This window comes from Gopherus flavomarginatus, chromosome 4, assembly GCF_025201925.1.
Source record: "Gopherus flavomarginatus isolate rGopFla2 chromosome 4, rGopFla2.mat.asm, whole genome shotgun sequence".
Classification (NCBI taxonomy): Eukaryota; Metazoa; Chordata; order Testudines; family Testudinidae; genus Gopherus; species Gopherus flavomarginatus.
The window spans coordinates 200079208-200094044 of NC_066620.1; the positions used below are offsets into that span (position 1 = coordinate 200079208).

The 14837-nt window shown below is 42.8% G+C and overlaps 1 protein-coding gene across 2 annotated transcripts in view; it reads right to left on the reverse strand.

Annotated features, from left to right (window-relative positions):
- The window catches only part of ATAD2B (ATPase family AAA domain containing 2B), a 162276-nt gene that overhangs the window by 112120 nt on the left and 35319 nt on the right, over window positions 1-14837 (reverse strand). For both annotated transcript variants that reach the window (XM_050950617.1, XM_050950616.1), the window contains exons 7-8: window positions 7264-7380; window positions 5813-5888 (exon numbers count right to left, since the gene is read on the reverse strand). In XM_050950617.1, coding sequence (XP_050806574.1) covers window positions 5813-5888; window positions 7264-7380 — 193 coding nt within the window. The remainder of the gene's footprint in view (window positions 1-5812; window positions 5889-7263; window positions 7381-14837) is intronic.

A 14837-nucleotide genomic window follows, 5' to 3' on the forward strand; every position in this document is an offset into this window, starting at 1 on the left:
AAGTCACCATTTTGAATGTGTGTGCATTCACATAGTGTTGAGTGGCCTCAAATCTGAGATAGGTCTCCAACCTCCACACTTTTTTGGTACCAGGAAATATCTTGAATAAAATCCCTTTCCTCTGTGGTGCATGGGGTTTGGTTCTACAGCTCCCAAGTGTGAGAGAGTCTATTTCTTGACGAAGCAAGCTCTCACGAGAGGGGTCTCTGAAGAACAACAGGGAATGGGGGTTTGTTGGTTAAAGTGGATGGTGTATCTTGTTGAGATGATCTCCAAAACCCACTTGTCTGTAGTGACTGACTCTCAAGTGCTCCTGAAGTAGTACAGATGGTCAAGGCAGGTGATTCAGTGCAGCTTGAGAGGATGAGGATGGTAGTTCAGGCCCTCAACCAGCCTGTCAAAATTTTGCTTGGAGGTGGAAGCGTGCGATATGGGAGGCTCAGAAGTAGACGGTTTCCTTCACTGGAATCTCTGTGTCTTCTGATGCTGTTCACATGGCTTCTGGGAGGTAAGGAATTGAGCAGGACGGGATCTCTGAGCTGTCTGGGACTTGTGAGCTCTCTCTTGTAGGTGGGTGTACAAATACCAAGAGAAAGTAAGGTATCCCTAGAGTCTAACGTTTGCAGAGATTTATCCATGCCATCCACAAACAACTTAGACCCATCAAAAGGAAGGTGCTCCACCATATTCTGGATGCCTTTTGGAAATCCAGATAGTTCAAGCCAGAAAGTCCTTCTCATAACTACCACTGTAGCAAATCAGATGGGCAGCAGCAGCAGCGACATCGAGGGAGGCTCGTAGACATATTGCAGAGGGCCAGCTGCTTGCCAGAACAACTGCACTAAGTTGATCCCTGAGCTCTCCTGGTAAGTGGTCAGCAAAAGAGTTTTGGTATATTTTTGTGATTGAATTTTGCCATTTGCATCTGGTACTTGGCAATTTTAAATTGGAAGGACACTGAGGAATAAGATTTCCTCCTCAGTAGGTTTAGACGTTTGTGGTCTTTTCATGAGGCATGTTTTTAGCATAGTGCTGCCTTTCATGTTCATTAACTGCATCGACTGCCAAGGAGTTGGGTGAGGGATGAGAAAATAAAAATTCGGAGTCCTTTGCTGGAAGATAATACCCCTTATCCACTCTCTTGCATGCAGTAGCTGGAGTGTGCCAGATGATCTTCGTTGCGTCCAGAAGAGCTTCATTGACAGGCAAAGCTAAGTGGGCAGAGGTAGGTGAATAGAGGATATCAAGCAGCTTATGATGAGGTTCTTTAACTTCCTGGAAAGAGAACCGCAAGGAGTCAGCAATTCTCTTGACCAGAACATGGAAGTGCTTAAAATCATCCACCAAGGATGGAGGAAGAATCATAACAGCTTCATCCAGAGACAATGATGAAATATTAGGAGAGACGTCTTCATCAGTATCAGTGGCCTGCTCCTTAAAAGATTCCGCTTGAGGGTCGTGTCTCCTGGAGGGAGCAAGTGATGCAGGTTGCCTCTCTCTGACGAGTGATGATTACGGCCTTACCAAATTCACAGCAATGAAAAACACGTCACAGTCCATGAAATCTGGTCTTTTGCACACTTTTACCCTCTACTATACCGATTTCACAGGGGAGACCAGAGTTTCTCAAATTGGGGGTCCTGACTCAAAAGGGAGTTGTAGGAAGGTTGTAAGGTTCTTTTAGGGGGGATTGTGGTATTGCAACCCTTAGTTCTGTGCTGGCCTCAGAGTTGGGTGGCTGGAGAGTGGCAGCTGTTGGCTCTCTGAAGGCAGTGGCCTGCCAGCACCCGCACAGAAGTAAGGGTGGCAATGCCATATAATTCTATCCTTACTTCTGTGTGGCTACTGGCGGTGGCTCTTTGGTGGCTGCTGGCTGGGAGGTCAGCTCTGCAGACTCTCTAGCTACCCAGCTCTGAAGGCAGCACCGTCATCTGCAACAGTGCAGAAGTAAGGGTAGCAGTACCGCAACTCCTCCTACAATAACCTTGCAAGCCCCCACAATTCCTTTTTGGGTCAGGACCCCTACAGTTAAAACACTGTGAAATTTCAGATTCAAGTAGTTGAAATCATGAAAAATGCTATTTTTAAAATCCTAGGACCATGAAATTGACCAAAATGGACCATGAATTTGATAGGGCCTACTGATGCACAATGCCCTGTAGAATTGTTGGCAATAGGCCAGCCAAAGGTCCTAATATGGCCAAGAAGAAGGTGCATAAGGTGGAGGTGGCACCCACAGGTGCTCATACCAGTGAGATGTTGGTTGCAAATTTTTACCATGAGTAGTTATAGTTTCATCAGAGACTTCTGGAAAGAGGCCTCTATAGGAGTGAGAGAACCCTGAGTTGATATTTGAGACAGCAAGGGAAGGTCTTCATCAGCATCCTTTTCCTCAAACTCACTCTGGAATAATGGAGCGCCTGGAGATCTGAGGTGAAACCACTGGTACGAGGTGAACCTCAGACAATATTGATGTTCTCAGTACTGACAGCATGTTGGAGCCGAGCAGCAGAAAATCTGGTGTCTCAGATTCAGCCAGGTCTCAGAGAAAATGGAACTCCTGTGAGTGTGTCATGGGTACTGAGTCTGCAGTCTCCACCGAGGTGATGGCGGCTGAGGGCACTAACAGTACCATGGGTCTTGGGTGCTCCAAGGGAAGTGTATTAGGAGCCCGAGAGGGCTTCTTCAATATCGAGGAAGAGTTCTTCTTGCCATCCCAGTCTGCTAACAGTACTAATGATTAAAGAAAGCTTTGCAGTCTTTCAGTCTAACGGTGCCCCAGGTACGTGAGGAACCAGCAGCCTCATGGGTACCCAATTGGAGGACAGATGGTGCCAGAGTGACCAAAGACACAGACAATCTCAGCTTTTTAGAGGTAGAATCCCTACCTGGTGAGCCCAGGGCATGGCCCTCGAAGGACTTCTGAGAGGAGTCTTGCATCTTCCTCCTAGATGCCCTGGAGGAGTGGGGCTCCGATATTATGGAGGCAGAAAATGTTCTTGGAGACCATTGTACAGATGAGAATTCTTGGCCCAGGTCACAAGCCAGGCATAGAGAGCTCTCAGTCATGAGGAGACAACGTTTTATCTCCCTGTTTTTTCTGGCTCTGGATTTCAGTGCCAGACAGATGTGTGTTTTCCCAAGGCAACAGATGCAGCCGGTAAGTGCCCATTACTTACCAGGTTCACCTCCCAGCACAACAGACACCATCTGAAGCTGGGAGAACTGGGTAGAACATTCCAGTGAACAAGCACTACTAACTAGTATCTATCTAAATATAATATATAATAGAGAATTTTTTTTTTATTATTTTCAAAACTAGGAAGCTAAAACTACTACTACTTACTAAATAACTAAAACCAGGGGTTCTCAAACTTCACTGCACCGCAACCCCCTTCTGACAATAAAAATTACTTCACGACCCCAGGAGGGGGGACCGAAGCCTAAGCCTGCCCAAGCCCCACTGCCCTGGGTGGGAGGGCCAAAGCCCGAGCCCCACTGCTCCGGGCAGGGGGGCCAATCCTGAAGCTCAAGGGCTACAGCCCCAGGCAGGGGGGCCAACCCTGAAGCTCAAGGGCTACAGCCCCAGGCAGGGGGCCTGCAATCTGAGTTCTGCCACCCACTGCTGAAGCCCCTGACTTTGGCTTCGGCCCTGGATAGTGAGGCTCAGGCTTCAGCAAGTCTAAGCCAGCCCTGGCAACCCCATTCAGAGAACCACTGAACTAAACTAATGCTAAGAACTACTACAACTAACTACTAGAATAAGAAATGAGGACAAAGTTGAGGAAATCTCAATGGGGATAACCGCCAGAGCTCCATCTCAGGCCGAGGTGGCTGAGAAGGAACTGAGGCGGTTCGTCAGTGCAGTACTACGTAACGAAGACAAGGGGCACAGGCCTAACTAGCACGCATACACAGGCCTAAGGGACACTGCTATGAGAAATCTCAGATCAGAGGCTTAAGGAGAGTTAGCACACCCAGACTGGAGCACCCATCGGGACACTATTCAAAAAAGACCATCTGTTCAAAAACTGCTTTATCTCTTTAAATAAAATGTTAATAAAATAACTTGGCTGGAACTAATGGACAAAACCCTTTTTAAAATCAGATCTTTAAAAACCACATTTTTTCATCTTTCAAACACAGGAAATTATTAAAACTGAAAGAATTGTAAGCATTATTTGTTTCCTATATTCACACTCCCTGCTCTTCTGTGAGCTTGGACAAGAAAAAGAAAACTGTCAATTTCAATGTGGTCTACAATCAGTTTCTACTTCATTTCACTTAAAAGGTAGAACAGAATCATGCTATTATATTTGGGTTGCAAACACGACAGGAGGCTTTTTTGTTTAAAAAAATATCCTATTAATTTCAGTTCATAGAAAGCTCATTTTTACAAACTCTAAAGGTCAGGCTCTAGTTGTGTGCCTAAGTTTACAAAAAAATTGCTCAAGGCTCTGAAGTTCAACTTACTATACACCAGTTTTACCTGGCAATAGAGCAAGTCAAAAAAACAAAATAAAATTAAAAAAAAAAAACTTTTCTGTTTATTGAAATTTAGATGAACTCTACTTGGAAGAAATATTTACTAGAACAGAACAGAAAAGAAAAATGATTACTTTTTTTTTTAATTGCATTTTGTTTCCTTTGTTTCTTCAGTACAGAGGGAAATTTGCTGCTTTAAAAAAGACAAGACAGGCTGTGGGACTATAAAATTCCAGTGTAGATGTTCGGGCTTGGCACTATCGGGTCCCAGAGCCCAGGCTCCAGCCCAAGCATCTACACTGCAGGAGCCCAAGTCAGCTGACACAGGCCAACCATGGGTGTTTTATTGCAGTGTAGACATATTCTAATATAGCACTACTGCTACAGTATACAAATACACAGGTCTTTCAAAGACCCTGATTCATACCTGCTATTCCAGTCCAGAGCCTCTCCTGAGCAGATTGTTAATCACACAGAACTTCTACTTGGCATTATGATACAACCATGACTTTTATGTTCATTTGTTCCCTAACCAGAATGTGATCCTAAGGCACAATTCATGTGATCAAACTATGGAATTAATTGCCTCAGAAAGTGGTTGATGCTAAGTACTTAAGATACAATGTGGGAATGGATATTTATACAGCTATCAAGAATATCTAGATTTGTTACGATTAATATAATCTTGGAAGGGATATTAAACCTTGTGCTTCGGGGCTTAAGAACAGGATGAGACCTATGTTGAGGTCAGGTTATCCCAAATCCACCTACGGCAATATTCTTACACCTTCCTCTGAAACATCTGGTGCTGGGCTACTGTCAATAGACAGGATACTGGATTAGAAAGACCTTGGGTCTGTTCCAGTCTAGTAATTCTTAACATTCCTATATACTTTTGCAATTAAAAGCTTTCTTTCACACTACACTACTTCATACTATTATTCAGATTAACTAACCATCTTTCCATGAAGGCATTCTTCAATCATTTTATTTGTAACACCCTGATGCTATTATAGGAAAATTCAGCTAACTTGGTCTTCAATTATTTTCAGATAACACAACAAACAACAGGTTACAAACAGAAGAGCTTTTAAAAAAAGAGAGACTTAGGCCCCAAACCTGAAATGAGCTTTTCTATCTTTCATAAGTTTTTGATGAACACAGGAGTCCACCTACATGAAGCTCACTGCAGGACAAGAGCCTTATTTCTGATTCTTTGGGTTTAATAAGTATAACCCAGAGACAGAAAGTTTCAAAATAAACAGCTAACAAAATATGCTGAACACACACAAATATCTTCTACCTACAAAAAGCTTGTGACGTTTACCTGATATGGCTTCTTCTTGCAGGAGATCTGTGAATATCAAACAGTGCATTTTCCCTCTTTTTTTGATGAGCTGGCACTGAGAAAAAAAGGTAACAAGCTTGAAACATCAAATAAATACAGAAAGGGTAACCACATGACAATCTACTTTACAAAAAAAAAAAAAAAAAAAAAACCACTCATTTTCATTTATAACAAATCTATACAAAGAAGTGCCTATCCTGAGCTCTAGGTGACTGCCAAAAATTAGAAATACCTCACCCAAAACCCGGCAAATAAAATCATAATGAAAATAAGCTCATCTATATCCCTCTTCCTCACAATCCTCATCTTTTATTGTGACCCTCTCACTTCAAAAGCCATATGAAGAAATGGGATTTGCAGCATACCCTCACTGTCAGAAGATTTGGATTATTTCAGATCAAGGGAAAGAATGAAAAAGATAGAGTGGTCTCCACGAGGGGCCTCAATTACCAGTTCCATCTCTTTTCAAACTCCTCAGCTGATTGCAGCTGTCACAATATAGCAGCGATAGAGAAGTGGTTTTTCAAATAGGCAGAATTCATGCCACCACATTCTGCAACAGCTTCAGTTTCCATGTTGTTTTTAGGTGTAGTCTTATGTGCAGTGCACTGTGGTAGTTGAATTTTGAAGTGATATATGCATGAACAGCAGCAAGGTCTATGTCCAAAAGAAATAGTTGCAACCTCTTATCTAGACGAAGACTGGAAAATGCTACTTGTGTAAACTGACAGCATCCACGGATTCAACACTATCCTCAGTTACACACACTAGTTATGAATGGTGGGCACACAATCTCACTAAGAGGAACAAACCTAACCATCACCATATCTTCCATTCCGATTCCCCCAACCTACCAGGATCACTATCTCCTTATCTTGATTGAGCTTTAACCAGTTAGCTCTTATCTATGTCCTCACCTACGCCAGATTCTGATCCAGGCATGCAACAGCACTAGGTAGGTCAGATTAGATAGTTATAGAATTGATACCACCATCACACCGAATATACCAGAGGCTCTCTCTCTCATTAACCTTCTCAGATGCCCCGTATACATGTTGAACAAAAGGGGAAGCACGATGCAACCCTGTGGAACTCTGCATAGAAGCGCCCTTAGGGATAAACAGCAATTATCCAACTTCTCTCCCCTTGTTCATTATTTCAATCAAAGCAATACAATAGAGGAGAACTGTGTGACCTTTGGCAAGTCACTTAACAAGTCTGTGGGAGGCCTTGGAATAAAAACCTTACTTGCCTCATGTCCAACTGCATGCTTTAACAATCTCACAATGTTTATTCGGTAACCCAGAGAAACCAGGGCAAAACAGTTACAATACTTAACAGGGAAAAAATCTATGTTATCTTTGAGCTCTACCAAAGAGCAAGTCCAGCTAACATGAGTAGAAAAGTCATCTCTGGTCCTGATTCCTTACCTATTGGAGGTGCCTGGTACCTTTCCACAGTTTTTCTTTGCCTTAGATTATAAGGTCGATCATTTTCTTCTCCTTCTGCCTCTTCTACTTCTATATCTCCATCTTCCTCTTGAGATTCTAGAAAGAAAATGTAACAGTTCTACTACTTAATCTCACAGCAACCTTGCCCCTTTCCCCTCTCCCCAAAAATAAATCCACAAAGTAAATTCTACATGCGTAAGGATCATTTTCTTTACTAATTAGAACAAACTAATCACCACTGGAAATCTGCAGGATGTTTTGCGAAATTACCTAGTGGCTTCTATAGGATTTTTTTGGAAAATCAGCAGGATATAACAATAATAAATGTAGCAGATTTCTATATATTTATAATGTGGTTTTACATAAAATTCATTTATTTTACCCACTTGGGGGGTGGTTTTGTTTTTCACTTTAATAATAATCCCTTACCTACTTGAGACATGTGGCTGGTAAAATGAAGGCAGCTGGGAGACTAAAGAAGTTAGCCAACTGGTGAGCATTTGTGGGGCACGGCTGTCTTACTGCTACTGATTAACTTTGATGGGGGAAGGGGACAAAACAGAAACACTTTCTGTGATGGGAACTTGCTGACGAGTGTGGTAGGACTCTGGGTTGGATGCTGTGTTTTGAAATCTAGGCTAGGTTACTGACTGTCTGAACAAGGTTGCCCTGTAGGTAGGTGAGTCAGCACCTGCTTTCTAGCAGGGCTCTTTGAAGGGCTCTAGCTGGGCTCTTTGAAGAGAGAGCAGTACAATTTTTTGTGAACAGGCCAGTGATTACAGACAGCCGAGTGTGATGGGTTGAGTCATCCATTACAGCTGTGTGTAAGGCCCAGGCTTTAACAAGCATACAAGTGCCAAGTGGCTGGTAAGACAGATGGCTGGTGATGCAAAGGGAGTTAGCCGGATGGTATTTCTGGACCACTTCTGTCTTATTGCTATTGATTAACTCTGACCACTATCCCACGTCACTCATCCAGGTGGGCACTAATGATACTACCAGGTATGACCCTGAGCAGATCAGCAGTGACTACAGGGCTCTGGGGGTAAGGGTGAAGGTTGTGTTCTTGTCCATCCTCGTGCCTGAGGGTAAGGTCCCAGACAGGGGGATATGCATCCTGGAGATGAATGCATATTGATACCATCTGTGCAACCAGGAAGCATTTTCAACCATGAATGCTATTCCAGGAAGGACTGCTGAGAGCAGATGGGGTCCACCTACCAAGAAAAGGAAGAGCATCTTCAAGCGCCAACTCACCCACCCACCTACAGCTCATATTACCCGACATGGAGAGAATTCTGAGCCCTGACCAAGCCAGCTTTTGCCGAGGCCATAGCACATGCGACCAAGTACTCACACTGACCACATCTGTTGAAAATGGCTTCCAGAGAAACTTAAAAACAGGGTCTGTTTTTAATTGATCTAACAGCAGCGTACGATACGGTATGGCACACTGGCCTGCTCGTGAAGGTATCATGGGTCCTGCTACCTTTGGTCACAGGACTCGTTGAACTGTTCCTCTACAATAGGCAGTTCAAAGTCCATATGGGGGAGAAGACAAGTGCTTGGAGACGACAGAGCAAAGGGTTATCCCCCAGAGCTCTGTGCTTTCTCCAACCCTGTTCAACCTTTACATCAATGACCTGCCAATAACGGAGTCATGAAAGTTCATTTACGCAGATGACACTGTTGTAGTACCAAGGCCCAGACATTCCACAAGTTTGATGGCACCTTAAACCGGGACATGACAAAGTTAGTTGACTACTGTAAGACTTGGCGTATCCAGCCTAGCATCATAAAAACAGTTTCCAGTTTGTTCCATCTTCATCACACCAGCACAAACTGAGAACTGAATGTCTATCAGAATGGTCAAAAGGTGAAGCATGAAGTAGAACCAGTCTATCTAGATGTGACCTTAGACTGCACACTGAATTACCATGTCCACTCGAAGAAGACAGAAGCTACAGTTAAGATGCGCAATAATCTACTGAGCAAACTGGCACGTTTGTCATCAGGTGTTCCTGCTCTAACTCTGCGGACATGAGCTCTTGCCACTTCGTATTCGGTGGCAGAGTACTGCATGCCAGTTTAGAGTTGATCATCACACATCAAACTAGTGAATACGCAGTTACATGCCACCATGTGCATCATCTCTGGCACCCTGTGTCCGACTCAACTCCCATGGCTTCCAGTTCTGATCAATATTGTGCCTCCTCATATAAGCTGAAAGGTTGCCACTGGAAAATTACTGGAGAAAGTATGCGCCAACCCAAGCCTGCCGCTGCACAATGAATGACCTTTTTAAACACCAGCTGCACATTTGCCGTCATGTTGCCCATTATGGTCTCATCTGCCACGCCAGGATGTTAGGGCGGTAACACTCTGGTGGGAGGAATGGATATCTGTTATAATCCCCAACCACTTCCCCTCAACACCAACCCCACAATTTGCCCACCTGGTTTTGACCTGCACCATCGCCGACGGTCCCTGCTGAACAGGTTCCAGACTGGGCAAGGTCTCTACGCAGCTAACCAGTATCACCGGGGCCTTCATGACGGCCCTTTGTGCAGCTGCGGTGCAATACAGATGATGATAAACATTGCCTGCTGACTAGGTTTAGTGGTGGCCTAGAAGAACTGCATCATGCCACTGAAGATGCCATTGCTTGGCTAGACAACTAGGCACACGCTAAATAAATAAGTGAGGAGAGTTAAACTAGGTTCAAAGGAGACAGGTGACAAAAGCCCACAGGTAAGCATAAAAAAGGCAACTAACAAAAAGCTAGATGTTTGCGGGGAACCTTATGAGGGGGAGGCATGGAAAATTACTGTAGGATCTCAGGAGCAACAAGAGAATAATCAGCATGGGAATCTGCTCAATATCTCAGATGTCAACACACAAATGCAAAGGGTATGGGCAACAAACAGAAAGAACTGGAAATATAAATGCTTAGGCTACATTATGACTTAACTAGCAGTATACTGACTTGGTGGGATAAATCTCATGACTGGAATATTGATATAGAGGGGTATAGGTAGGAAGACAAGGCAGAGAAACAGGGAGGCGGTGTTGGAAGAATATATAAACTTGTTCTGAGATCAAGAAGGAGGTTGAGAGACAGACCAGTTGAAAGTCTCTGGGTAAAGACAAAAGGTGAAAAAATATGGATGATATCATGAAAGGGGGTCTACAGTAGACACCAAATCAAAAAGAGGAGGTGGATGAGGCATTTGCAGAACAACAGAAACATCCAAAACACAAGACCCAGAAGTAGTGGGGGACTTTAAGTACTCAGAATCTGTTTGAAAAGTAATACAGCAAAACACAAAATGTCCAATAAGTTCTTGGTATGTACAGGGAATAACTCTGTGTTTCAGAAAATGGATGAAGTAACCAGAGGGGCAGCTATTTTTGACTTGATTCTGACCAACAAGGAGAAATTCATTGAGAATCTGAAGGTGGAAGGCAATTTTGGTGAAAATGATCATGAAATGATGATTTCATTACTCTAAGGAGAAAGGGAGGAGTGAATGCAGCAGAATTATGATAGTGAAAATCAAAAAAGCAGATTTTAACAAACTCAGAGAATTAATAGGTAAGGTTCCATGAGACGAAAATCTAAGGGAGAAGGGAGGTCAGGAGACCTGGCAGTTTCTCAGGGAGACAACACTATGGGCACAACTGCAAATCATCCCAATGCAAAAGAAAGATAGGAAGAATAGTAAGATGCCAATATGGCTCCATCAGGAGCTCTTAAATGACATGCAAATCAAAAAGGAATCCTACAAGATGTGAAAACATGGATAAATTGCTAGGATAGAGGACAAAAGAACAGCACAAGCATGTCTGAACAAAATCAGAAAGGCTAAGACACAACATGAGTTACACCTTGCAAGAGACAAAGAAGATAATAAGACAAGTGGTTTTTTTTTTTTTTTAAATACATTTGGAACAAGAGAATAGTGAAGGAAAGAGTAGCGAGGAAAGAGAGCTAATAACTGATTACACTAGTCTACAATTTTTGAGAAATCGTCTGCTTCAGAGATAAAATGTGCTATTTATTATGCATTTTGATGTGCTGAATTCAAATATGACAATTAAAACAACTGATTGGCTACTGTTTCTAAGATATTTAAGTTTTTACATTTTATGTCTATGTATATTGTGTAGATAGTAGAGTTTTAATCATAAATTGTAAACTTAGGTCTTTTCATGTGTTTATGGTTGCTTTACATGATAATATTTCACCTGTCCTGGTTATGTAACACTTCAAAAATCAGCAAAAGGGTTATATAAATCAAATTTATTATGAAACAAAAAGGCAAAAAACTATTCTGTACATAGTTTAGTCCTATTCAGTGTCTACTCTGCACTTCTTGGCTTGTCTCTTGTATTCATCAAATGGAGCATCTCTTGTCACTGTCCAGCAATAGTCTGCAAGCATTGATGGGCTCCATTTGCCCTGATAGCACGCCAGGAGATTCCACTGCTGTAGTCTGGAGCCCAACAGCTCTGCCTTACTCTTGGGTAGTTCCAAATCCCTGACAAGGTCATTCAGTTCACCTTGTGTTATGAGGTTTGGTTCAGAGGAGGAGGATGGGAGAAAATGTGGGTCCTGTGACATTGATGGTTCAGGACCAGAAGTTTCATTCTCTTCCTCTTCCTCGTCTGACTCAAGTGAGAATGATTCTGGTGCATCAGGAACCAGCAGTCCTTCTCCGTGGGGTACTGGGCATATAGCTGATGGAATGTTTGGATAATGCACAGTCCACTTGTTCTTCTTTGACACACCTTTCCCAACTGGAGGCACCATGCAGAAGTAACAATTGCTGGTATGATCTGTTGGCTCTCTCCAAATCATTTGCACTGCAAAAGGCATAGATTTCCTTTTCCTGTTCAACCACTGGCAAAGGTTTGTTGCACAAGTGTTGCAGCATATGTGTGGGGCCCACCTCTTGTCCTGATCTCCAATTTTGCAGCCAAAATAAAGATGATAGCTTTCTTAACCATAGTGATTATACTGTGCTTTAGTGATGCAAAAGTCACTTCACCACAAACACAGCAGAAGTTATCTGCACTGTTCATACAAGGACGAGGCTTCTCTGCTCACTTTGGCTAAACAGAAATGTGTCCCTTTGCAAAATCAAACACTGACAAATAAGAGAGCACGACACTGTATGATTTCTAGAGCTGATATAGGGCTATTTCTTCAGCAGAGTGATGTAAGCTTCGTTATGATTGCATCATCCATGACTTCTAGGAATAACATGATGCAATTCATATCATGTATGATGCAATACCAGCTTCAGATTGCATCATTCATTGTTTTGCCTAAAAAGCAAGTACTGTCCAAACCCAGTCACAGATTTAGTCACAGATCCAGTCAAAGATGTATTTTAGTCATATCTGGTTTAAATTGAGATCCCTTCCCTTTATAACTCACTTATCCTCCACCATTCCCAAGTCAAGGGTCGTATATACTGACCCAATAGCATATCTTGAAAACTAGAGCCAATCAACAATTTTAAGCATCATTTTCATTCTCAGTCACCCAGAATTAGTAAAGTTGGACTATATTTATTTCAGAAGCATTTTGGCTGTAGAGCAGTGTTATACATCAAGAAAGCAGAAGTGTTCACTAAAAGGGTTAATGAGGAGTAGATACTCAGCACAATTAAATAAAAAAATGGGGAGGGAATGCAAGCCGAAACAGGAAATGAACACTTGAAAGAATATTTAGATAAATTAAATGTATTCAAGTCGGCAGGGCCTGATGAAATTCATCCTAGGGTACTTAAGGCACTAGGTGAAACAATCTTAGAACCGTTAAGCATTATCTTCAAGAACTCATGTAGGACAGGTGAGGCCTCAGCAGACTGGTAAACATAGTATCTATCTTTTAAAAGTGGAACAAAGAGGATCTGGGGATTTATAGACCAGTCAGCCTAACTTTCATACCTGGAGAGATATTAGAACAATTTTTTAAACAATCAGTTTGTAAGCACCGATAGGATGATAGGGTTTTAAGGAACAGCCAGCATGAATTCGTCAACAACAAATCATGCCAAATCAACACAATTTCCTTCTTTGACCGGGTTAGTGGCCCAATGGACGGGGGGAAGCAGAAGATGTGATATATCTTGATTTCAGTTAGGCTTTTCACAGTCCCATATGACATTCTCATAAGCAAATTACAGAAAAGTGGTCTACGTGAAATTACTATACAGTGGGTGCACAGCTGGTTGAAAGACCATAGTAAAAGAAGAGTTATCAGTGGTTCACTGGGAGGGCATATGAATCTGTGGGGGACCCCACAGATCAATACCCGGTCTGGTAGCATTCAATATTTTCATTAATTACTTGGATAACGGAGCAGAGAGTACGCTTATAAAATATGCAGTTAATAGTAAGCTGGGAGGGGTGCCAAACACTTTAGACGACAGGATTAGAATTCGAAACAAACTTGACAAATTAGTCTGAATTCAGCAAGAGGAAATTCAGTAAAGATAAGTGCAACATACTTTCTTTAGAAAAGAAAAATAAAATGCACAGCTACAAAATGGTTAGGTAGTAGTACTGCTGTGACAAAGTGAGAATGGTCTTAATATTTTCTCTAAATACTGTGTGTAGGCTTCAGTTTTCCCAATGTATTATTCAAGTATCTAGGTGAAAGGATAAGAGTGTGAGATCATTGCAGTGACCTCCAGACTACTGACTGACTGTCTGCCTGGGCAAAAAGAATGGCCGACACTCTGTATCATCGCAACTGATGGTTAGAGCCCATCTTCTGCAAAGAGTCAGCCAAAGGCATTGGAGAACAAAGAGACCAGGTGATCTGTTTACTTGGGAAAGAGACAAAGCATGGAGGCGAGGCTGCTGGGCTGTAGGAAGGAGTCCATCTGCTGGTCTGGGAGTCGGGAGAAGAGCCCAAGGCTCTGGAGTCCCTTAAGATGAACTTTGCTGTAACTTCCTGGTTTGTGTGTTAACAAGATCTGTTCAATGCCGTGTTCCCAATGACAAATAAACCCCTCCGTTTTACAACATTAGCAGAGAGTCACTGCTGACTGCAAAGTTGGGATACATGGCCCTTTGGGATTTGTAAGGCTTCCCCAGGGGTCCCATCCAGGTAGACTCACTGTGGGAAGCTCACTGTGTGAACAGGGGAGCTGACTGCTCCAAGGCTCCAGGAAACACTGAAGCCGGGGAGGCCTCTTGCCCTGGTGAGTGTGTGCCCCGAGGGGAGACACATTGCACTATAGTCCTGACTGGCTTCATTCAGAGAGTACTGAAACGGTGACTCCGTGTCAACTGCTGAAAAGAATCTGAGGGTTATAGTGGATCAAAATCTGAGTATGAGTCAACCATGTGATGCAGTTACAAAAAAGGCTAATACTCTGGGGTCTATTAACAAGAGTATCAAATGCAAGATATAGGAAGTAACTGTCCTGCTCTATTCAGCATTGGTGAGACCTCACCTGCAGTAGAGTGTTCATTTCTGGGCACAACACTTAGGAAAGATGTCAACAAACTGGAGTATCCGGAGGAGAGCAGAT